The 26,500-nt window shown below is 37.9% G+C and overlaps 1 protein-coding gene and 1 long non-coding RNA gene across 7 annotated transcripts in view; one reads left to right on the plus strand and one right to left on the minus strand.

Annotated features, from left to right (window-relative positions):
• ntng1a (netrin g1a) overlaps positions 1 to 26,500 on the plus strand; it is a 118,586-nt gene that overhangs the window by 9,352 nt on the left and 82,734 nt on the right. For all 6 annotated transcript variants that reach the window (XM_065258493.2, XM_065258498.2, XM_065258492.2 and 3 more), the window contains exon 2: positions 314 to 941. In XM_065258493.2, the coding sequence (XP_065114565.1) occupies positions 696 to 941 (246 nt within the window). In that variant the 5' untranslated portion in view covers positions 314 to 695. The remainder of the gene's footprint in view (positions 1 to 313; positions 942 to 26,500) is intronic.
• Positions 22,097 to 24,813, minus strand: LOC135740277 (uncharacterized). Its single transcript, XR_010529165.1, has 4 exons — positions 24,353 to 24,813; positions 24,153 to 24,221; positions 23,944 to 24,055; positions 22,097 to 23,082 (listed from the first exon to the last, which is right to left on the minus strand). It is a non-coding gene; the product is annotated as an uncharacterized lncRNA (long non-coding RNA).

Here is a 26,500-nt window from a genome sequence, read left to right on the forward strand (position 1 = left end):
TCTTTACATGCTGTAACTTCATTTAGGGTTATATGTGAGTATATTTAAAATGAAAAAATATTATGGTGTAAGGTGTGGCGCAAGAGAATAGATCCGCAGGGGATTATGGGTAATGTCAGTAGTGAATGCATGAAAGGTCTAAAGATTAGATTTTCTTTGATGGACTTTTAGATATCTGATATTTCTCTGTGAAGCACACCAGACACCTGACTGGCACCACCACAGAGGAATTGGAGTGCTATTTCCCCCTTGCTGTCAAACTCTATCCCCTAGCTGATATTCACCATCACCTCTTTGATTTTTTTCTATGCAGAGTGTGGATGCCAGACTGCAGCGGAGGATGATTGACAGAAGGCAAAGCTGAGACAGCTGTCGGTCAACATCTCCAGTTTAACCAATTCGCTGTCTCTGCTTCTCATTGCTGCATTCCTGCTCCTATCCAACGGACACAATCAAGACCAGAGTTGGGAATAGGAGCATTTCGGCTTGCTCTTAGCCCTGCCAACCTTACAGTCACCAACAGGAACCTGGTATGCTGACACCCCCACTCAGGCATAAGAAACAAAAATTGGATTATTTCGCAAAACAAATATTTTTTCGCTATCGCTGGTGTCTTTGAGAAGAAGGGAGTGGACGGATACTTTACATCAAAGTAAATAGTCTATTAGCGGGCGACCAGAGTAAAGTGAGCAGCGATGTATTTCCCACTGCTGTTGACACTGCAGGCATCATGGCTGGCCGTGTGTCAGGCCACACAACACTATCCCACAGCCTGGGGACACTACGACATGTGCAAATCACATGGGTACACAGACGATGGCCCGACCTGGTATTACATGGCCTGTCAGCCCGAAGCAGCGGACATGACCAAGTACCTAAAAGTAACCCTTGATCCTCCCAACATCACCTGCGGAGATCCACCAGAGACCTACTGTGCCCTGGTAAGTCAATGAGTTATATTAGTAATTTTATTACTATTGTTGTGGCTTCACCTCATTTATTTTTCTTTCTGATCCGTCCAAAATGCAATTAAACCACATTTTATAAAGCATGTGGTCTATACACCCACATTAACTATTAGTGAAATTATTTACATGATGCAAATTCATCCATAATGCACAGTTTTAATAGTTTGCATGTGGGATCTTGATTATTTTGCAGCCGAGGGGACCGAGCGTTCACAAGCATTTGATAAAATTCATATCATTCATTTTAATTTCCACACTTCTAGTAGTGCTGTATTAACTGCTAATAAGGAATATTAAAGCTGAAGTCTCAGTCAAATATGTGTCAGTGTGTAAAACTGTTTGATTTTGTGAGCTTCTTAATTATCTTCAGCTTGGAAGGAAGCCTTCATGTTTGTGAAGCGCAGTCTGTCATTCGCATTGAAAATAGAAATGAATAAGGCGTACGAGTTAGGAGAAGGAGAGAGGGACTGATGAAAGGAACCTTTTATGAGCAAACCTAAGTGTTTAATTACAAAAAGGTCATTTTACTATCACGCACTGCTCTTTTGAAACGCACAGCTGGGCTGTGGTTTGTGAAATTACTTTTATGGATATCAATGTCACTTAGTCGCTGTGCTAATCAAAGCCTACCTCCTAATCATTGAGCTTTTTCAGTCTATTGTACTTCAGGGAGAGGTTGTTTACAGTATTTAAGGAGTAAAAAAATAACAAATGGGGGGACAGGCCAATGAGTCGGCTGAGTGACAGAAGACCTAATATCTGGCGTGCAGGCAGTGAAAAGTGAATTATTCAGTATGTTTTGTCGCTAATGTGTTTTATTCATAGGATACATAATTCAGAGCCATATCTTGGAGGCACTTTTGAAAATGCTGACTCCCTCTGATAGATTCCCAAGGTTGGAGCAAGGGCTGTTATCCATTTTGGAGGGTCACTGTCACAATACAGTTCGGCTTTCTGGTTTTCCAAGGGTCTAGAGGAAATGTTTCGCAAAATTTTTATAGTAGAGCCAACCAGTGTGTTATTATTGCAATAACAGGTGACTAACAAACAGCAATGGTGCATTTATTGCGATACTCACCTGTCTATATTATTGGCTTTGAAATCAACCCATTCTCAGTCCCCAGGCGTCAAAATCTGAAGCATGTTCCAATGCCTTCAGCGTCAGTATGAAGATGGGAAGGGTGCTCCTATGCATCACTATATTGATGAAATGGAAACTCCGTTGCTTTCATGCTAATCCCTCAACGTCGGACATAGACGAAAAGACATTCCAGAAGGTGATGTCGTCACGTTATGCAACGTCAACGTATGCGACGATCAGCAGGATCATGCCGCTTCTGGACATTAACTCCTCAATTTTTGTTCCAAATTTTTAGCCATTGTTGCTTGGGGTTGGGGTTAGAACGACTTTTTGTTACATAAAATTACATCCTAACCCAAACCCAACTCTAACCCCAACCCCAAGCGACAATGGTTTAAAAATCAGAAAACAAAATGTATAAACCAATACAGACATCCAAACACAAACCCGAACTCTAACCCTAACCCCAAGCAACAATGGTTTAAAAATCAGAACACAAAAACTATAAACAATACTTAAACTAACATCCAAACTCGAATTCTAACCTCAACTCCAAGTGACAATTGTTTAAAAATTGGAAAAAATTTGAGTAGTTAACGTCCAGAAGCGGCATGATCCTGCCGATCGTCGCATACGTTGACGTTGCATAAAGTGACGGCATCACCTTTCAGGATGCCCTTTTGTCTATATCCAACGCTGAGGGATTAGCATGAAAGCAACTGAGTTCCCATTTCGTCGATATAGAGGCTGTTTACACTTGGCATTAACATGCGTTTTCATCAATCGGATCACAAGTGGACGACGTTAATGCCAGGTGTAAACGGTGTTCAAAACTTTTTGAACGCGTCCACTTTCGACCACTTTCAACCACATCCAGAGGTAGTCGAAACCACTTTCGATCGGATCACTTTGGAGTTGCGGAACGCAATGTGGTTGAATGTGTTCGAACAGCCACACGCGACCGCCTTCTCTCCGCCCATTTATCTAATCTGAGGTATTAAACACAAGTTTTTGACTTCTGGCATGAACATACGGTGAACAGGGCTATCTTTAGCCTTTCATTGATAAAACTACTGCGGGTGTTCTCCGTAGTTTCGTTTTGAAAGCGTGTGAAAGTTGCGCTATCCTATTTCATCAATTGCGCTGAAAATTCAGAGAAAGCTCTAACATACACACGTACAAAACTCTGTGCAGCATGTATACTTGCTAAACAAGCAGTGGACTCCGACATAATATTAGTTTTCGTCCATATAAACTCATAATTACTCGCGCTCGCGTTTGAATGACAGCAGAGAGACTCGCCCACCGTCTCACGGACCGTCCCCTCACAGTTTTCAGGACAGAAGCGGTGGACAAAAGAGACGGATTTAAATACCAGGTGTAAACGTGATGTGTCTCTCTCGTCCACTTGTGATCCGATCGATGAAAACACATCTTAATACCAAGTGTAAACAGCCCCATAATGACGCATAGGGGCACCCTTCGCGTCTTTATACTGACGCTGAAGGCGTTTGAACATGCTTCAGATTTTGACGCCTTTGGAAGTGAGAATGTGTTGCTGGAAACTAACCCGATTTAGCACAAGTCATAGGCCATGTTTCCATTTAACATTTATTTTAAAATGTTTTCCTTATCATCACGCTATCAAGCCCTCATATTGTTAAGCAACATAAATTGCCTTTGACCAGCCTTGAAACCGGCTGGGTTTTCTTTCAGTGCCTCGAGACCGATCAATTCCTGAGCTGTTAGCCATGAATTGGCAGCAGACATTACAGAGATATACTGATTATGCCAATAACTGTTTTTATGATGTCTGTAATCATTCTTTTATTTCTGGCTATTGCCATTAGAGTACTTTATACAAGAGCTCAATCCACTGTAATTGATTTCTACTCAGGCTGGCCAAGGGCTCCTCTCTCCGACTCTGCTGGGCTGTTTCCTCTGATTAGACCTATAACAGCCGTCGAAAGCAGACAGCAGAGCCGCTTCAGGCTGGACAGAGCCGAGTACTGTAGGGGCCGATCCTACCCACAACCCTTTACACTGCTATCTGAAGCGCTGGACAGATCCATTTGTGAAAAGCTTTCATTCTGCCACGGGTGATGACCCTCTTTAAAGCAGAAACTTGACTCGCTTGACCCTCAGTGGCCTACAAGACATAATACTGCCCCCCTTTACCGTTTCTTTCAGCTAGGGTATGCACCAAACAAAATACTTTGTCTTTTAATGTATTGTGCTTTTGGTTTTATTATTGATGTTGGACAATCCATACATGCATATTTCTTTTGACTCCCTGACATCCTTACTTTAGCACAAGAGCATTTTCATTTAAAAAAAGATTTAGAAAAAGCACATTTACCACCAGGTTGCTTTGGGAATGAGGTCACCTAGTGACATCATCTTATAATGGGCTTTTTCTACCATTCACCTGTATATCATTCTCCTGCCTGCATGGCAATCTCTCTGACATTTCATAAAATAATTTCTTATCACCATAAGCTCCGGGTTATTCACATGGATTTGCTATCGGTCCACTTGAGCTTCCCAAAAAGTTGCCCTTGTATATAACCTCTGGAAGTTTTTGCATGTTATGTCTTTGCTCAGATCTCTTCATCAACTAAAAGTAATTTGCTAGAATAAATGTAAGACAGTATCAGGCCTATAATGTGGCCTTCAGTCTTTCTTCAAGTCTTTCGATCTTCAGTCCATCATCATCATTGTTCATCCCAGCCTGTATTGAACATGTTTTCACATCTTTATCTTATGAAGGTTGTACTTTCTACTTTTCAGAGTAATTTGATTTTTAAAAAGTGGCAAATGGCAGTGCTGTTTTATAGTTATATTGCAATGACAAAACTACACATTTGCTAAATGAAAATGTGGTAAATAAGTTTTTTAAGCTTTAAACTGAACATTGTCCCATTGCGGCATTGCTTAGACTTTCATTATTCTCTAAATGACACAGCTTTATTTGTGTTTTGATATAAAATTCTGACCTTTTCCTGTATGATTTCTGTGTGATATTGCGGAGCTCAGGGAGTGATGGAAGACATTTTGGCTCATCTGCCTCCTCTCACTCGCTGCCATTCCTCAAGTGGCTTAGCGTTGACATTTCGGTGAGATTTGAGTGTGTTGTCAGCTACAATATGCCTCCTCTCATATTTAAATGTGTGTCTATGAAAGCCAAGGGGAAAAGGCTCCTGCCAATAACGTGTAGTCACAGACAAATGGTGACATTCGACTTTAATCAAATAGTTTATTCATGCTGAGAGATTGCACAAAATCAGCCACAAAGCAGCTCTTTTTAAAAGTGCTGACTTTTCATGAATGGCACAAAGCAAATATTTGCATTTTAACACTATTGAAAAACTAATGACTTTTTCAATAGAGCTGTTAAACATCTGAGGGATTCCTGCACATGATTGATATATTTATTTGTGTTCGGTTTAGTCGAGCCGAAGAGCTGATAGGAATCAAAGGCTGCTGTAAGGACTCACAAAAGCGCTTGCTTCATATCACAGCCCAGCAGTTTTAAACTGAGCAAATCAGATGGAATTATCAAATCTCGCCCGGCAGTACTGCGATCGTCTTTGTTCAGTCAATAGAATAAAATTTCAACACTTTACCACGTAGCTGTACAACATTTAAAGTATCCGAGAGAATGCTTTAACAATTTAGCTCTTAGAAACTATTAGACTTGTTACGATGCTGATAGCTATTTGGACAGGCCACTGGCATTCATACGTGTGACCAGTTGGATTAAGTCCAAGATTTATGTTATTTTTTGCGTGATACAGCTTTGCATCATGAATGGCAACATCTGGGTTCAAATAGTCCTGATAGCTCTTTCTATGCAGCTGTGGCCATGAGCAGGTCACTTAAAACCTCAGTGTGCAGAATGACCAACCTGTTCATACAGGAATTTGTATGTATTTTAAGAGTTGGCTAATTCGTATGAATTCGTACTAAAGGAATTAGATCAAACAATTAAGGTTCCCCATTTACTAACCCTGCCCTTAAACACAACGTTACAGTGGCTAAAAACAATAGTATGGCCCTATGATTTCCGTGATAGGAATGTGGACGGAATCACAGAATCCAAACATAAAAATGGAATTTACTCTACAACGTGAAATGTCACAAAATTTGCCAAATTTTGCATTCAGTCATTTTTAAAACCCATTATAACTCGTTTACAAATACTAGTTTTAGCACACGTGCGCACAACGTAACACTCTTCACATATATTTACCAGCGTGTATAGTTTATATATGTTCCTCAAACATGAGGGCTCAGAACAAGCGTGCATACAATAGCATCCCCACCAGCAGTCAACACAAAGTTTTCTTTCTTGTTTAAGTGAACATAAACAGCTGGATCAGTGCAGTCTTAACCTCCTGCTGCATTCACACCCAATGAGAAAAGAGCGTCTGGCGCGAATTATTTCAATGTTAAGTCATTGTAAAGACGCGTTTACGTGCATCTGGAGGTTTCGCGGCGCGAATTAGGCATTTAGCGTGACGCGGTAAATGCGAATCTTCCTGATTCGTGCGTCTAGTTCGCGCAAATGACGTGAATTGATTATTGCTATGGGAAACGCGCAAGCTGGAAAATCTGAAATTTGGCGACAGATCACACTGCGTTAACCAATCAGGAGCTTGCTCTAAAAGTGACGTGATTACATGAAGTGAGCGTAGTCGCAGAAGCCCCTCCCATGACGTGAATTTCCGTGTGAATGTCTCGAATTACTCGAATTTCACACGAGGCTTTCACGCACGTCCGACTACGCTCGAATAGAACATTTTTGCAGCCTCTGCCGTGTTTGATGTGAATCCAGCATAAGACCTGAATATTTTTCTTTGAACATGAAGCAGTGTAATTGTCCACGTTTATGTACACAGAATTAAAGGTCACATATTTTTAGGCTTTCTAGAGTTTTATTTTAGGTTATGATGTCCTTAAGAATATATATTTGCTGTTTAAGTACCAAAAACAATCTCTATATATTTTTTACAGCTCCTCTTTCAGGAGCTCTGCTAAAAACAGGTCGTTTTGGCATGTAATAGTAATATTCATGAGCCTCTCTTCTGATAGGCCTGTTATTTTATGAGTGAAATACGCAGTTCAAATAAAGTTACCCATGGAATTACACTAAGTGTTAGTTTCTGGACACTAAATGTTAGGTTAGTAAACCAATAGACACAGAGACTAAGAGATTTAAACCTTACCATGTTTAACTCAATAAACAAACAGACACCAAAAGGGCTCGTGTCTGTAACTTAAGAATACAAACAACGTCTGATTTCCAACAGATATTCTATCAAAACCGGTGGCTACCAAAGACTTTAACGTTACAAAACAACACTTTAGCATCTAGTTAGCAAACACGTTAGCGTTGCATAATTGTTTACAATATATCATTTCAGTTTTCTCTGGCTCCGTAATGTAATTAAAAAGTTAGGACTGCTGATAATTCGCATGCGATTGTCTCGTGCATCCCTTCAGTAAAGCCGGTTCATTGATTAGTAGTAAATCACCATCAGCTGCTTTCAGAAGCGGCAACCGGCAGCCGGTTCTGAGAGCAGGTGATGCCGCTTTACTACTAACGACGAGATTCGCGTGACAATCGCGTGCAAGTTATCGTGCAGCCCTGCTTAATATGTGTTTACTTACGGGTTGTGGATTTAAGGTCGGATCCAACAAAGGACTGCAACATCTTTGATGAGTAGATTCCTGGACAAACCAGCACTGAACTGCCACACCGAAACAGTCACTTGTGAAATGTTTAGATCAGACGGCTAAAGTTTAACTAATTGTTGAGGAATTTCTAATTAAATGAATATTAGCCATTTTTCTCGTATATTAATGTTTTCAGAAGCCTTTGCAATGATTTAGTTTCCTGACATCCATTGAACAGCATTTTCTCACGTGGTGTGATGGAGTTTGTTTAGCAACAGGGGGGTGGGGCAGTGCATGGTGGACAGTGCTCGGGGTGGAGACTGAAGGCGGCGACTGTCTCTCGGTGACGTAGCAAATTCACGGAAGTACAAACGAACCGTTTTAACTCACAGCTACTTTAAGCAGGCTGTGTGAATTTGACTCTTAAATGACTGTTTTGAAACTTATATGGTACTTACATAGCCCGTAGACCTCAGTTATCATGAAAAAAGCCACAAAATTTCACTTTTGACCATATGTGACCTTTAAATAGCATGGTGCAAACAACAAAAAATGTGATGTCCATGTATGTGGACACACCAGGTCTTAGGAGGTTACAGCTGTTTTGGGCCTTAAAGTGACAGTAGCCTGCTGCTTTCTGTGTTAGAAATGTTCATTACATACCAAAAATTTAAATCACTCACTCAAATTTAACTTAATCATTAAAACAAGAATCTAGAAAATTTTTAATGGAAAACAAGGAATTTGAGAATAATTAAGGGAAAACATGGTATATAAGAATAAATAAAACGGAATATGGGAAAATATCAAACGGATTTCATAGAGCCCTACAATAGTACAAAATTTACCAATTTAATCATACGAATTAGCCAATTCTTTAAATGTACAAATTGCCATGATATTGTGTTGCAATGATGTGGCGTACCTTTGCACCTGTTAAAAAAAGATAAGGTGCAGATCAGAATTCTGGAGTTAGGTTAGAAAATGGATGATCGCAAAACTTTCAATGAAAGCGGGGGGGGGGGGGGGGGGCAATGGTGAAAATTGCGATTTTAAGATTTTAAACAATTTTTTGAAAAAGAAAAATGAATTGAGCCATTAAGTTTTATCTGGTGCTGCTTTTTAAGAATCATTCTACAGTGTAGACTGGATATTTGGTGATGTTGGTACAGCTGTGCATTCTGCATTCAGTGCTTTATTTGCAGTAACAGAAAGTAGCATTTTTCATAGTAGATGCATCTCTTATCAGGGCATGGAGGCTGTGACGAAAGAGATAAGAAAATATTTTCAAGATGCTGCTATCCCATAATGCACTCTGATTTTTGTCAGTTTTTTTGTACCTGCCAAAAAATGAGTACAATGAAGAGAACCAGCCAGTGGAAATGTCCTATTACGTTACACAATAAAGAAGCTATATGTCAAGAAAACATACAGATATTGTGGCAATCTTATCTTTTTCCTGTATGCTGCCATCTAAAACGACTTAGTTAACACTTATGTTAACACATAAACACTTATGCTGACGTTTACAATTAAAGTAAAGCTGCTCAACTTAAATTATAACCAACGTTTTTGATTCACTGTCAACTCTGAATTAGAATATTAGAAAATCAAATTGTCTGTAATTTGCTTTGTGAATATGTCCCGCTGGAGCTTTTGGCCTTCAGATAATGAGAGCACCGTCATTTTGCTTCCAGTTTTTATTTCTATGACACCGGGAATTTTCTTTAATGTATTCCATTTGACTAAGGGCTTCTTTTCTCTCTTCCTCGCTAATGCAATACGAGGCTAAATCCCTCTCCTAGTAATGGGGCTTTTGTTGGTTTCCACAGTTCATCACGCATGGAAAATTCTCAGCTCAAACCTTCTCAGAGGACGGCTTCTAAGAATAGGCGGAATTCTGTAGTAGCCTTTCTGAAACAGGGCCCTGGGATCCATTTACTTTTAATTGCTGTCTCTGCCTTTGGGCTACAGATCTTTACCCATCTCTTTCTTTCTCCCTTTCACACATATTCGGTCCTTTTGTATTTGTTGTCTGTCTCACTCTCTGTGTTACTACTGTAGCACCATTACGCTCTTGTTGGCTGTATAGACTTGGAGACTTTCACAATCTGTTTGGCATCAGAAAACAGAAAATGCTACAATTGGAAATAATTGAATAAGAGCCAGCAGACACATGGATCACACACGGTGCAGAAAAATTGCTACCTGATTGCATTTTCTAAATTACATTAGAGTAACTCTCTTTAATTTCATATGATTGAGATGAAATTAAGATAAGTGTGGATTTGTGCATCACAAAACTTCATTAAATTTCATTAATTAATATGTTTAGGTAGCAATTCTGAGTAGTTTTCTGAATCAGCTCTCTTTATTGATTATCTTTTTACGTCAATTTGGATGCCAGCAAGCAGTACAAGAAGTAATATTATTATTTATAAGAGTAATAATGAAGGTCCATAATAAATTCATCAGCTTGCACATCAAGAAACCATCCATTCTTCTTTGTCCTATCTCCTTAAACCGCAACAGTCACACAAAACAGGCTGTTGAGGATCCCCTATCAATGTGATGTCACATTGATTACGCCCCAACCATAAACACTCACAGACTCCGGCTTATGAGCGCATAGTTCAACCTTCTGCCAGAGACACATGTTTTGCTGTAGTCCAAAGCACACGTGTAAGCGCTTACCCCCTACTTTGCATACGGGGAGGGAAAGCTTAAAACTAATGATTAATATAAGATAGACATTTATTTGAATGGGATTTAATTTCTAGTAAACATTAAATAATTTGCTCCTAAATTATAATCCAGGTTTATAATAAAAAAATTATAAATATCGTAGTGATGCACCGATGTATCGGCCACCGATATTTATCGGCCGATTTTTGATGAATTTGAAACCATCGGCATATCGGCAATAGCACGAGAAAGGCCGATACCGATTGTTTATTAATTAACTGCATAAAGAAATCCATTATAAGTAAAAAATGAGTTAATGTTGTTAATAAAATAAATGCAAAATAGCAAAAACCACCTTTTAAGGTTGTCATGCTGTCTTTTTATATTTGTTTTAGCTTAATTTGTGCCTCTCTTAATATGTTGGTCAGTTGAATGTTAATTAGATCCAATCCATGTTCAGTAAAAATAATTTGATGCAGAAATAAACTAGCTTATAGACCAGCTGTATAAAAGTGTATACAAGTGTTTAATATCGGTATCGGCCAGAAGTTGTCTGTTTAAATCTGTATCGGTATCGGCCCAAAAAAATCCTATTGGTGCATCCCTAAAATATAGTAAAGTTCACAAAGTATGTCTGTCACACAAATGTACACACCATCTTTAAGGAAAAATACTGTAATCTTCTCCAAATGTGGAAGAAGATACCAACAGTTTTACCCAATGATTTGAATTCTGTGAACAATACAATGTCACAGATTTGGCATTACTAAATCTGCTTGTTAAGACGTCATGCACTGCGTACGTACTGCGTACGTATCATAATGCAAAACATAAAATCACCCAATCCAAATTTGTACACTGTAAAAAAATACTTTGCTGCCTTAAAAAATGTTTGTTGAATCAACTCAGATTTACAAGTCATTTCAACTTCTATTATTTATCTTGACTAGAGATGAGTTGTTATAACTACAGGTAAGTTGTTATAACTTATAAAATTAAGTTGACTTTTCTCAACTATATTTTATAAGTTGTGACAACTCATCTGTGTTGACATGACTTGTAAATCTGAGTTTAACAAAAATTTTTAGTATTTTTTACAGTGTATCTTCATAACAAAATCTGAGAATACCAGACATGTACTTTACAAATTATTAATATTTTGCCGTCAGTGATTCTATGAGCCTGGAGACTACATTGTACACTGTAAGTTTACAAAATGTTTGCTTTAATGTGTGATATGAATAAATAGTGCTCATAAACGTCTGTTTAAATAATATCCTCTTATTAAAATGAGTGGAGGCTTGAAACCCAGAAACAGTATTCCCTACGTCTGAGCTTAACAAGCGGATAAGATTCATAAAGGCCATTCATGTTATTGCACTGGCGCACGGGGGTTTACAATACTAGATTCGCTTCTCTAACCCTCCAGTGCATGGGACACTAAGCCCGGGCAAGTTAACTACTCGCTGTGTGTGTAAAGGAATGGAGAGATTAACGAGCGTGTGCAGTTTCTTGATATCAAAGCCAAGCCATTTACTAATTGGAGACGGACAGAAACAGCTGAGTAAAGGAAGGACTTTATCGAGAAAAAAAACAAAATTGATTGCCTTAAATGGGCAATGGACCACAAATGGCTACCTTTCCTGAGCGAGGAAAAACGGATTGACTAAAAAAACTCTACTAACACACAGTTTAAGCCATCGCTTCCATTTTATTTTATTTTTTTCAGAAGGGTCAGTGAAGGATGGATTAATTAGACTATTCATTTTCAAGAAGAGGAAAGAAAGGGAAAAGCTGTGTTTTCAAGTGATAGCGGGCAATGAGAAAAGGGCTGAGGAGGCTCTTGCGGGTCTCGTGGGCTGGGAGAGCCATGTGAAGACCGAATAAACCAGAGAGCATCTATCTGTCTTACTGGCTCCTAGACAGGCATCCTCATCTCAATGGCTGACAACTGAAAAATACAATGATCTGTTAACATGTCTCTGTACATTTTCCCTGTACTAAAGAAATTAAATAATAATGCAATCAGAACTGCTAAATATCAAATGCTAAATATTTCCCAGATATTCCCATTCAATGACATTTGCTGCTTTTTATTAATTGTTAATGCACTTTTGAGATTATTGCTACTAGTAGCCTAAAGTCCACAGTTACTTTATAATAAAAAAAATTAATTAACAATTTTTATTACTGTAAAATAGTTAAATTATACAATATAAAAATTTTATTATAATAAATTGTAAGTTTTTATTGAACATTTGTGTCTTATATTCCTGTCACCACGGATTCATGTAGAGATGCACCGATTGCAATATTCTTGTCCGATTCCGATTTCCAATTTTTTTCTCAAGTATCCCGATTTCGTTTTTCTTTCTAATTGACCGCATAATGGCTACAAAAAAATCCACTTTTCTTTCATAAAGACTTATTTTCATCCTAAAATAAATGATGATACATTGCACTTATATCCTAACTGCATTCAGGATCTTTTTTCATTTGAACAGATCTCAAAATAAAGTGCTCTCAGACTCATTCAGGCTCACTGACATTATGTCCACATATCGGGTGTGAAACCGATTGCTGCTTCAGGATTGGCTTGTAACATGCAGTGTAATAAGACACGAAATTAAACAACTCGAGGAAACGCGACGTCCGAGTTGGGCTGAGGAAGTTTATCAGATTTCTGGCATGGGAGGACGGTGTGTCTAAAACCCATGGCCATTTCGAATAGTTTCCACACACGCTGAAAGGCAAGTGTTTTTAAAAGTCTTATTTGTGTTCACAGTCTAAAGGTTTCTAATCATGTACCCTTTATGTCAAATGGACGTTGGCTGTGACGTGACGTTATCTCGGAATGTTGTGAAACTGACCGGTCTTTACTGGTCCGGGCCTGTCATGTATATATAATCGCCCATTTTCGGTGTCTGGTCAGTCGATCAGCGCATCTCTAGATTTATGTTGAAGTAATAAGACACTCAAAATGGAGTTAGAGTAACAATGCAAAGTAAATGAATGCATTTATTAAGAGACGATACGTGCAACTCTCATATTCAAATTTTGATGTAAATCAGTATTTACTACTCAAATGAGAGTGTCCCAGGACCAATTTAGGAAAGGCCCATGAGTTTTCACTTAATTAGTGAGACCCTGATTAAAAAACAAGGCCGAATTACAGTTTCTTGGGAAAGAGAGGAAGAGAAATGGTTGTGCTAGAGAGAAGTTACAGAAGTGCTGTCTGTAGTGAGATTGTTAGCTCTTTATTGCCGCTCTCCAATCTGTAAATTGAGTCTGTTGGTGGATGGACTGCAGTGTCTGCAAGTCTGTGTCCCGCAGGCAGCCAGCAAATGCCTGGCATTTAAACCTTTCTTTCTCTAGGCCCCCTTTTCAGTCTTCTCGGCAATCTACTAAAGCTGAAAAATGCTGTCTTTGCAGGCAGTATACAGATGTAGAAAAGTTTCAAGGAACCTCTCAATGTTTATCACATCATGTCTACTACGAGTAGCTGAGATGTGTGCTTTGTCATATCCCACAATCTTGTGAGGCACAGCAATTGGTTTGAAAAAACCAACCTGATCACACAAATTTGCGTGAAATAGTCACAAAACACGTTGCAAATTTTTCCATGTCATTTTCACGTATTTCTGCCATTTAACATGTCCGTGCCACAACTTTCTTTTTCGTGTCATTTTCACATATATGTTACTGTTTTTCCTATTTTTAAACTATTGTCGCTTCCATTTGAGGTTAGATTTGGTGTTTGCATTAGGATGTCACTTTAAGTATTGATTTATACTATTTTTTCGTATAAACCATTGTCGCCTTATGTTAGGGTTAGAGTTAGGTTTGGGTAAGGATGTCATTTTATGTAACCGAAAGTCGCTCTAACCCTAAACCGAAGCGACAAGGGTAAGAAAATAGGAAAAACAGTTGATTAACCAATACGTGAAACTGACACGAAAAAGAATGTCATGGTTCGGACACGTAAAATGGCAGATATACGTGACAATGACACTGAAAAATGAACTATTTCATGTAGGGCTGGGTATCGATTCAGATGTTCCAGATCGATTCAATTTCGATTCACAATCTATCAAATCGATTCGATTTCGATTCTCGATTCAATTTTTGATTCCGGTTCGATTCAACTCAATGAATATAGATTTAATACAAATAATATATTAATAAAAAAACAACAGTGAACATAAGTTTGCAAGCCACAACACTATCATTGTCGTCTTGCTTGCGAAATCTAAAATGCTTCCATACCTCTGACTTTTTATGTGAAAGTGGCATCAACGTTGATGAAGCACCTAAAACCGCCATTTTAAGCACTGAATGAAAGAATGACAGGCTCCTTGGTAACATCGCGCAAGGCAAAAAAGAGGGTGACATCTAGTGAAGAAGACTAGTAATTTGATTAACGTTAATCTTACGTTCAATGTTTGCAGGAAAAAAATTATGAAAAAAATCGATTCTGCTATTTGAGAATCAATTCTGAATCGACCAAGTAAAAAAAAAACGATTAATCGAAAAATCTTTTTTTTTGCCCAGCCCTAATTTCATGCAATATGTGAGTTCTGTAAAGTAAATTAATTTAATAAAGACTTTTATTTCCAGATGCCGCACCCTTCAAAACGCCTTATTTTTCCTCCTTATTTCCTTTTCTTTACTGTTTTTAGGTGCCCAAATCTCCAAAAAATTTTTTACGTTTCTTGCACCAAAAAGCTATCATTTTTAAAACTAAACAGGCTGTTTTTACAACTGTGCTTATCTTTATTACTTATATGACCTCTGTTATGATTAGTTACCTGTGTGCACTACCATAGTTCACGTTGTTTATCAAGACTAGATGTTTATTACTGAATATGCAATGTGATCCGTAAATGTGATGGCTGTTCTGTTAACGTGCTCATGGTTTATCCGCCATAACCGTGATGACTTCTGAATGACCTGTTTTTCTTATGAGCCGACAATACCCTTATTCTCCTTTCCCTCCTCTCCATCTCATCTCTCGACCTAATTTACATGACATTTCTAAAACAGCATCACCTTTTGTTGCAACCTTTCTGTCTTTTAATTATTTCACATAGGAAAAGAAAGGGATTATTCAGCGTTTCCAGTGGCCATCAACGTACGTATACGGGGAGGTGCGTCATTGTCTGAAGCGAAAGGACATCGTAAGGAGAAACTCTTGTAACTTCTGGGGATAGTTGTTTCAAACGACCCGGCTTAAAATGTATTACGTATCCTCTCACGGCACATTAGAGAATAGAAATGAAGTGATTTAGTGACACACATTGAGCCTCAAATGTTGCTCTGGGAGTAACGGCTCATCTCGGGGCATGTTAAGGGGCTCTTTAATGGTGTTTAATGTGTTCATTCTCTTCCTCCCCACCAAACTTCATAGCTCAAAACGACAGCCGCCATACTACCGGGCTATTTTCTCTGATATATGCTGGAATTTGTGGAAATCTCATTAGGGTCTTTTCTCGGAGCGCCTTTGGTTTCACGCGGCACACTTTCATGGCAAAGCAGCCCCTTTAGAGAGAACAAACCCTTGCATGCACGAATAAGAACAATTGAGAATGTAAGTTTGTATTGCTTAATAAAATACCTCCCATCAGAATCACCATCTATCATATGGTAAACATTACAAAGAAGTGTTTTTTTTCCAGTGTTTGTTGTGAAGCTTGTTTAAAACATTTAAGTATAACATTGAGCCACAATTCAATTTGATAACTCATTTGGGGCAGTGCACCTTAGAGAATATGAACAGAATCACAGGTCAGCGTTTACAGTAACTGACAGAATACGTCTGGACCCCGCGGGCATTCTCCGCTCATTAGGCGGTTTGGTGGTGACACCAGGCCCTTTTCAAGTCATCTGTTGTAAAATCCCTCTATTCATCATGCCATTAATTTTGTATTCATTTTCAATTTAGCTTAGTAACGCCTCTGCAATTTGTTTTATTCCCTCTTAAGCAAATTACACCCAGCTAATAATCCTAATTAGTCCTCCTAATGTATTTTCCCTCAAACATTTCCTCTAGAGTGAGCCTTGAGTGCAGAAACCATTATGGTTGCCGAAAGCTGTCGGTGTAGTTTACACTTAAACTATCATCGGCTCAATTATAAACTCTCTTGCAATGGGCAAACAGGGTAATGGTAAAAAGCTAAGATGACTCTTTGTAAATTTCTTAGCCCAGAGACTTTGTGGCCTTCAACCAATTAATAGAACCAAATCTTGGGTGTCAATGTTATCAGAGCGTGTTTTTCTCCACTGCTGAGAGCAAACGTGTTTAAAATGCCATACTATTTGAGTGCTAAAGATCTGTAGGTCTTTATACTGCCAGCGAATTCTGGTAATGCTTTTGAGCCCTGTTCTGCTTTCAGAGAATGGATGAAAGCAGAGGTGTGTGCCAGCGTGCCATGTGTCATGGCGTTAAGGTTTTTCAGCTCATAGATAAGAACCCAGCATAAGCCTCTCTTCTCCTCGGTCGACAGGCTTTTTCAGAGAATTATCTTCGTCCAAAGTTGTTCTGCTTTTTATATTTAAACTGGCAATTTGGAATGCTATTCATGTCTTCTGCCATAGTCATTTTGTGTGCACTCTTTTCAATAAAATGTTGGCTAATAATGTTCAACATAACCAAATTTGCTCTACATTTATGAATAAGTTAATTAATTTAATTTATTTAAACCTCCCATAGCACAAGCTGCTTCTGCGTATCTAATGTTAATCTGGAGTACCTATAGAGTAGTATTACATCCTTTATATCTCGGAAGAGCCTTTAGTTTTATTAGATTTATAAAAGACAGATCAGCTTTACTGATTCTTTCCGATAACATACAAAAAATTCGGAAGGAGTTACGAACTACGGTAGGAGCGATTCACGAGTCATGCAAGACTTTATACAACACTGACTGATTCACTACATGTTCGTGTCATTTATATAATATGCACTTACGCGGCTATTTACAACATAACACTGAAGTCTTAATTTGCCGCATGCAACTCATGACCCGGTTGGGACTTTTCAATGAAGTCCAGCATTAAATAAACACACACGCAAAACTTCTCTGTTACCCCGGATAACAAACTATATCCATTGTTTCCATAATTCTGGCTTACTTCTCCTTACATCCAAAAACACACTTCTTTTTTGGTGCCATTGTTGAGTCTTGATATAAAACACAGCTGTCGCGTGAAGTGATGCCTGTAACTTAGCATCCTCGGTTCTTTTTCTCCTTCTGATTGACTTTGGGGCGTGTTTTTCCGGTGGAAGTGCTCATATAAAGAAGTGATACATATGGCTTACCCGTGAAACGTCAGCTGGACCCGTGCTCAAAAAAAACTTTCAGAAACTTGTACGAACCTTGGCAAAGTGCCTTCCGCACAGAAATACTCTGTATTATTATATATATTTCTGCTTTTTGACACTTTGCATTTGTTTAACATGAGAAAACCAATTCTTAAACTGTGTTAATAAGTCAGAAGGCATGAAATAGCATTGACCCCCCCCCCTTTAATTTTAACTTAATTTCATTTAAAAAGTGTTGAAGAATTGATAATGCATGCACTATTCAATAAAAATATAAGCTCTTTTATTTAGTGCATGAATGCAGAGTAAGAGTAATAAAATAAGAAGCATACAGTTACAAACATCTCTTCATGTACTAATTTGGACAGAATTTCTAATGACATCATACAACCAATTTTTTTGTTTTTTACACATTTAATGGGAAAATTTTGTCCATGTGCAAACGTGTCCATGACTGGATTTGGGTTATTTGACATGGATAATTTATAATTAAAAAATCGAAAAAATTAAAAGCTGCAGTGCATGTTATACTAGAAACATTTACAGTTAAGAAACATGTGGTATTTGGTGATCATTGATAAATGAATAGACAATAATAAGGAATATAAATGTGTCCGAGACTAATTTTCTTATCCCCGCAACAATTTTCAATCATTGTTTAAGCCCTCAAAGAACTTACAATTAAAAAAAAAATTGTTGGAAGGGACATAATTGACTGTGACACTCAAGATGGCTACCAGGTATGTAGTTCTTATTTTTTCTCTCCAGATAAAAGTTGAAATTTTGTTTGTCATAGTACCTAGACAACTTTTTAGTTCTCATTACCGAAACATGAGTTTGTAAATGCATATATTTAATGTAATTTCATGTTGCGGTAATGATAATTTTTGATAATGATAATCTAAAAAATGTAAATAATTCTATAGGAAATATGTTTTAAATCCTCTAAAAATCAATAGTAAGTTCAGACCTTTATCTTGTATGTACAAAAACAATTGGCTTCAAGGGCATTAAAAAAATTCTGATGCTGGACACCTTCTAAATCTCTAAATCTTCTAAATTGCAAGGTTCTTCATTTGACTTGTACTGTAAGCATACACAGGCGCTAGATGTATGCGCTTTGCGACAAATTGCAGTACCTTTCCCGGCCCATATAAATTCTAATTATCATTACTCATGTCTGATGTATTACTCATCAGATTTTGTCAGAGTAACAATACACCGTTCATAAAGCATATCTGCATCTACATGACATTCAAATTACTGAGCTCCAATAAAAATGCATAGACGTGCTATCACTATCAAATGAGGTCAGAAAAGACCACCAGTGCTCATTAACTTACATCTAATGTTTTTGAAGCTTTTATTATTAAGCAACCCTAATCATACTGTTTTTCCAGTGAGCTACAACTACTGAATATTCAGTGGATCATTTTGGATGGCAGATATGTCTCTGACTGGCAGCGCCAAAACATGTTCAATCGCTCCCTTTCGGATGCGAATCGCCAGCTGCATGACAATTACAAACTCACTCAATAATACCGTTGACACCTGTCACAAACTCAGACACTTTTAATTTATTTATTTCGGATCTGTTTTTACCTTCAATTAGTGCATCTGAATGTTTTTGTGTGTGTTTGTTTTCTATGTGTCTTTTGGGATCGCAAGACTCATCAAAAAATCTTGTTTTCAGTATCTTGAGCAGATGGGTTTGGGTCCATTAGATTTTAAACTGTCCATCATTTGCCCCCCATGGATGCATTGCTTTGAGCTGTACCCTGCATGCTTAAATGCAGTTCCTTCGTCAACGGTATAAAAACACTGCATTATCGATACGATTGTTATGGTTAAATATTAATCAGTGCTGCAGTGAATACTAAACACCATCTAAGCAGTATCATCACCTAAATGTCCTTTACAGGACACCGATCGCAGTTTATAGGCTAATGTGGTCTGTCTTCATGTACTTGACAGCAACATTGCAATCTGATGCAATCTAAAAACAAAATGAGTCTTAGTATTCTCATCCAGGCCAGTGGATCCCAGGGGGTGCATGGGGTCGGACAGTGCCAGACTCATGGGGTCAACTCGTGGCGTCCCTGGGTGGGATGAAAGGACAGACAGTTAACCACGGTCACAACCTCAGAACATTGGCCCTCAGAGCTGACAAAGAGCTGAAAGTAGTTTGGCCCACACTCGACAGCTAAAGGGATAAATGACATCTAACCTGGGAAGTAATCAGCTTTGGGAGACAGGAGAGAGCAAGAGAGTGAAGGCAAAGGTATGGGGGTCATTTAGATATACCAGTGAAAGCACCTTAAAATTTGTCTGAAGGGAAGCCAGTCTGAATGATGAGATGAAGCAAGGAAGTGATTGAATAAGCTTTCAATATAATGCTGCTTTTATTTTCTCTCTTTTCCTTGATGACGCAGACAGCATTTTAAAAGGACAATTCAATGCAAAAGCATTCAGTATAGCAACATATTAATATCTGTTGATAGCTCTAATGAAACCTATTAATTATAATCTATCCAATCCATTCTATTTATAGATTTAATTTAGGGGAACCCCCCCCCCCCATGGTGGGCAAGAGAGCGCTATCTGCCATTGACCACAGGTTAAAAAGTGAGTGATTTCTTTACTTTAGCCTAAATACTGAATAGTTGTTGTGCAATAAAATGCACTAACCGAAGCGGAGATCGTCTTGGGCTATGCTGCTTCTACAGAAAGCCATCAGAGATGAAAACCCAGAAAAGAGGGATTTGTGAATTTTGTGATAAACGGATGTGCCTCTGCCCTTATGGGGAAACAATGGCAGGCAGCCATCAATATACACTCGTATTTACAGTGACCACTTCATCATATTCAAATTTAAAGGTAAACTCACGTAAACACTGGATGTATTCGTATTTTTAGCCATGAATATATAATTGCATAATTTTCTTGTCTGGATTGTTGTTGCGTACCAACTACAGTTATTAGTTACACTAAGGGGGCCTGCACACCAAAGCTTTTACGCCTGCGTCCGGCGCATGTTTTCAATTGTTTCCAATGCAAGCTCTGCGTTTTTTAAATAAGCCAGCAGCTAGCGTTTTTTTTTTCTGCGCTTGGCGCTGAGCGTCGAGAGTTAAAAGAGATTCAACTTTGGATGAAAAGTTCCGCTCGTCAATGTCAGTTCTCACTGTCCAATCACAGTGGAGGAGGGGCGGGACAAGTATCACAGCTAAGCGCTTGGCTGAGTCAGCTAATGCTTAGTTCACACTACATGATTTTAAGCCAGATTTAAGCCCGATTTGCAAATCGTCCGCTCGCCGACAGGTCGGGGTGTGATCGGGTGCAAATCGCGGGGGATTAGCGGGCGATCGACGTTCGCCAATCTGTTGGTATGAAAGAGCCAACAACGCATCAAAGACGCTCGCAGACGGCTCGCAGACGCGTCGCCGACACCAGAAAAATATCTAGCTTGTTAGATATCTGGAGCTGTCGCGCGACTCGACCTCCTATGATGTCACGAGCTACAGCCAATCCGACGAGGGGTTGCATGTCACCAAGAAAACATTGAACTCAGGCATAAATGTCTGTATGACGTTTCACATATATTTACCACAACTGCGCTGAGAAAAAGAAACGGTGGAGAGAAATAGCAAACGCTGTAAAACAGCCAGGTAAGCAAATGTTATTATTACATTATCTAAATGTTATAGGGTAAAATGTAAATTAATTGGTCATATTTCCATATACATGCATATTATAGAAGCTAGCGTAATCCTATTTTTGGGATATGTCTGTAAAACATTATAAAGTGTATAATTCTTTTTACTGTAATTCTGTTTATTGTTATATATTGTGTATTAGAGGATATTCAGTTACATTACAATCTGCCTTTTGTACCAGTCGAAAGAGCTTGTAAACAAAGGAATAAATTCTCATATTTAGTTTGAATAGACAAATAAAATAAAGTGTGGAGGTAAATATTAACTGGAAACATTGCATTTATTTTTTGATTTTAGACTTTACTGTTGCACAAGTGGACTCACAAACAACTAGGGATACATTAACTTCATTTGGGAACCATGGCTTTGGAATTGAGGAATATTCAAGACCCAGTTCTCTTATCACATCTCAAAAGAAGCATAATGGTGATGCTATACAACGCCCAGGAGACTGACAGAAGCGGTTCAATGTTGTCACCTGACCAACCTACCCTATGCATATCATGCATGACATGTGCGGTCCGGTCCCGATGTGTTTTTGTTTACAAACGATTGCCTTTACTATGTATTACATTTATCAATAAGGTGATTAAACTTGTTGAAGGGTTTAGATTGAATTTCCCAGTGCTGTTTCATGAAATAAATGGTCTATCGAAAGTAATACATTTAATGCAACAAAGTATAAAAGTATAAAACACATTGTCATATTTTACAAAAAACGCCAATATGAATAGTGCTTTATAGCCTTGCATTGTTGTTTGTGCAACTTGAAAACAATGTAGTACATTTGAATGTATATTATGTGGACAGACAAAATATACATTGTTAGAACACGTGCAGTGCACCAAATTAACACAATTAAACATTACAAAAATCCCTATGTAGAGCCCTTTTAAGGGCTGGGTGATATATAAATATCGTAATATAATTGTGTGTGATTGGCTGTTAGATTAATCCACATTGAGTAAAAATGTCCAGAGCTTATCATCACAATCCCCATAAATTTTTAGCATGATCAGATATGTTGAAGTTTAGCGCCGTAGTATAGAAACATTGTTAATGTTCTGTGAATAATGAGTGTGGATCAAGAAATAAAGTTAGTATAAGGCACTTAATTGCAACATGCAGATTGCCTTTATTTGTTAAATTCCTGCACCTTTTGATTTGTATGCAATTAAAATTAATTGAATAATAACACAACAATAAACAGAATACTTAAAACAATGAAAAAGTGAACCACATTGTGTTCTTTACAAATACAGGACTTTAGAACACACAAGAAAACGAAGTCCTAAACTGACAACAACTGGCTTTAATCTGCTGTTTGCAGGGATAACTCTACATCAGTTCCTTTTAAAATGTGTTGAACTTGCCAATAAACACTACACGCTGGTGAGACAAAGTAGTCCCGCATCAGATTGCGTTGCACTTTTGCTGTTGCCATACAATTGCGATGTGAGGTGGTGTTCATCGGTTGAAAAGCACCCGTCCCACTATTCTTCCATTGCCCATCAACCATGTTTTGGTCAGCAGTCTGCTACAGCTGGAGTGGTAGCAAGTACCCCAAAGCAATGTGGAAACTGCCACTTCCTTTCGAAGTCCACGGCTATGCCACTCTCCTTCCGTTGATGGTGTCTAAAACAATAGGACACACCAAATGTCACTGATTAAATTATTATATATTCAAGACTACAGTTTCCAATGGATTTATTTGCATAGTTATATGTAGAACAAACACCTTGGGTCTCATTTATAAAACTGTGTGTAGGATCCTTACTAAAAGTTTATGTACGCACAAAAGCCAAAAATGGCATACGCCAAAAAATACAGACAAAGCAATGTTCCCTTTCTGCAAGTGTGCGTACATTAATTATCTTCTGATCCCACCATGCAAGCCTATTCTCCCATTAAGTTTTTTTTTTTAAAAGATCACAACATTTGTGTGGTAACTGGCGTACGCATGTTTCCAGAACTGTTTTGTGCATACGCATGCTTTATAAATGAGACCCCTTCTTACTTAATCCATATAAGTATAATAAGTATAAAGATAAACTAGGGACTAAACAACATGTAGAATAACAAATATTACAATATAAGGTTTGGAAGTAATTTTATATTTATTGCTGTGTTAACATAATTCATGTTTATACACAAAATACTTTAATATACACATAGTGTAAGCTCAGATAAAATTATGAAATTAATGTATACAGGCATGTATAGACATAAAAATAAATATTACTTGTGCTTTTCGGAACTATATCCCTGTTTCTAATAATAGTTTTTACTAAAATACTTTTATCAAAGACAGTCAACTGCCGATGTCCACAATGTTATGGCTGTTCTTTTTTTAAATGAAGTAGTAGAGAGAGATAGATAGATAGATAGATAGATAGATAGATAGATAGATAGATAGATAGATAGATAGATAGATAGATAGATAGATAGATAGATAGATAGATAGATAGATTGCTTTATATTTTGTAATAACCCTACCTTCAAGAAATCGTCCTTTATAACCTGGTACAGAACAGCTATCCAAAACTATTTGTGGGATGGTGCTGGTCCCCCATCCTGGACTTGAACCTGAGGGACTTGAACGTGTCACCTGCATGACACCAAAAAGTTCAAAAACATACCCAGACAGAAAAAAAACGTAATGACAACATTCAGTTCATATTCGTTTGAAATGAAATCACACAAACCTGTTGCATAGAATCGCAGGGTCAAAGACAAACGCTCTCCAAGTCATGCTTTGCGAAGCCTGTCCTATTCTATTTGAACGATAATTAAATCAAGAAACACAGCTTTTAAACACAGTAGACAACACGTTGATATTTTAAATGTGATCATAGCCAAACATAAGCATGCAGCTATATTTCCTATATAAACAAGCTGTACTCACCTCCAACTCTTAAATCCCTGCTGTCCTCGTGTGGTGTTGATCCACCTCTCCACATACACATCTCTTCATTTTTTTTCTTTTGCAGCTTTGCATCGCGCAAACGGTTTGCAGCACGAATTTCTGTCTGAAGTCTATATATACAAACAAAAGTTTTGCGCGTCGTCTTCATTCTTCTTCTGTGGGTTTACTGGTGCGCGTGTTGTTTCGCGTCATTTCCGGTTTGTTTTATCGCGTGATTTTTCGTGACAAAACGTGGTTTGTGGACAAGATAGAATCGCCGGGTGATAGAGTTGTTCTCAACTCGTGTAGTGCGTTACCTCCTGTTGTGGGGCAGTCACGTTATGTCGTGTGGTGTGAACTGATCAACAACGTGAACACTCCTGATTTCACAGAGAGCAAGTCATGTAGTGTGAACCGCACAGTTCGGACCAACGTTTTAAAGTCATGTAGTCTGTACGAGCCTTAAGCTTGGTTTCAGCTGAAAAAACATTTTTTTTGTTGAATCAACTCAGTACTTAATATTATTTATCTTGACAGGAGATTGAGCTGCTACAGCTTTTCAACTATATTTTATAAGTTATAACAACTCAACTGTAGTTATAACAACTCATCTCTAGTCAAGATAAATTATAGTAAGTTATAATGACTTGTAAATCATCAATGAGTTGATTCAACAAAAAAGTTAAGGGCAGCAAAGAGTTTTGTACAGTGTATTAGGTGAGGAATTTTCCGTGAAATACATGTAAACATAGTCAAAGTGGTGGTCTGGCATTAATCTGACGGTTTTTAGTAACTATAAAATATAGAATCGGGTGCTGTGTATAATCATATGTACCCAAGTCTTACACCTTATGTTGATATTTTTTGTTTTTCTTCTGCTGACATGTGATCTAAATACTCACGGCTTGAAATATTAGGAAAATTGACCGGCATGTGCAGCACTCTTATGGAGATTCCAACATAAACCGCCATTTTGTCCCACTCTTTTGTGCCACATGACTGACAATTATGGATTGCTTGTTATGTCTCCTGTTGGAAATGCTGTTTGTGTGGCACCCGAGCTGATTTTGCAGAATTTGCTCAATTATGAGATATAATGATGGCCTATGAATCTATCCGTCCATCTGTCCACTCTGAGCTCGAAGTGTTTTACGTTAATAGAAGAAAAAGGGTCTGATTCACACATCTCATTCTATTTCGTTTGATGTTTTTCACGTTCGCAATTAGCATTATTGATTTCTTTATGTAAATGTAGATATTTAAAACCACAGCATGTGCTTTGTGCCGTAGATGTGCAGAATAATTTTGTGAGCTCAATCACTTGTGAGTGTTACAAAAATTTGTTTTAATATCTTTATGTTTACAGTTAGATGTTTTGGGTGCTGTAGCTGTTATCAACAAAGTTACCCATTAGTAGAATTACCCATGCAAAGTGAAGTACTTGTTAGATAATAGCTGCCTGATTTCGAAGATTTATTTTAGATTTACTAGCACTCAGGAGACTTGCTGAGTGCATTTAGTTCAACACAATAAATATTTAAGCAAACAAACATTATTTTATTAGACTATCACAGGAGCCATTTCTGTTTAATTTATTATGTTTTATTTGGCTGAAAGCAGCAGTGCTTTAATTTTCCTAAGGAAGTATTTTACTTTTATTGTAGATTATATAATTTATTTGTATCTTGATTATCACTCAATGCAAAGAACACATTAAATTTTTTTTTAAAGCTGCGTTATTTTTAACCGAACGATTGGACAGAAAGGGACAAACCCAGTCGTTGGGTTAAATTAACCCAGAAAATGTTTATATTTGACCCAACTTTAGGTTGAGATAACCCAGCATAGGGGAAATTTCAACCGAACAGGTTGGGTTCGTCCATTTTTTATGCTGTTTTATAAAGATCCTAGCATTTTTAGAGTGCAGTTGGTCAGGCTATATTTTTGTAGATTTAGTTACATTGTCTATTACTTTTTTTATTCAAAGAAATACAAAGTGTTGTTGTGCATAGTTAAAGGGTGCTGAATTTATTCAACATAATGGGCCCTATCTTGCACCCAGCGCAATTGACTTTGTCAGTAACCCATGTATCATTCGTATTTTGCACCGGCGCACCAGCCCATCCTCACCCCATGGCGTCAATATTT

Source organism: Paramisgurnus dabryanus, chromosome 22, assembly GCF_030506205.2.
Source record: "Paramisgurnus dabryanus chromosome 22, PD_genome_1.1, whole genome shotgun sequence".
NCBI lineage: Eukaryota > Metazoa > Chordata > Actinopteri > Cypriniformes > Cobitidae > Paramisgurnus > Paramisgurnus dabryanus.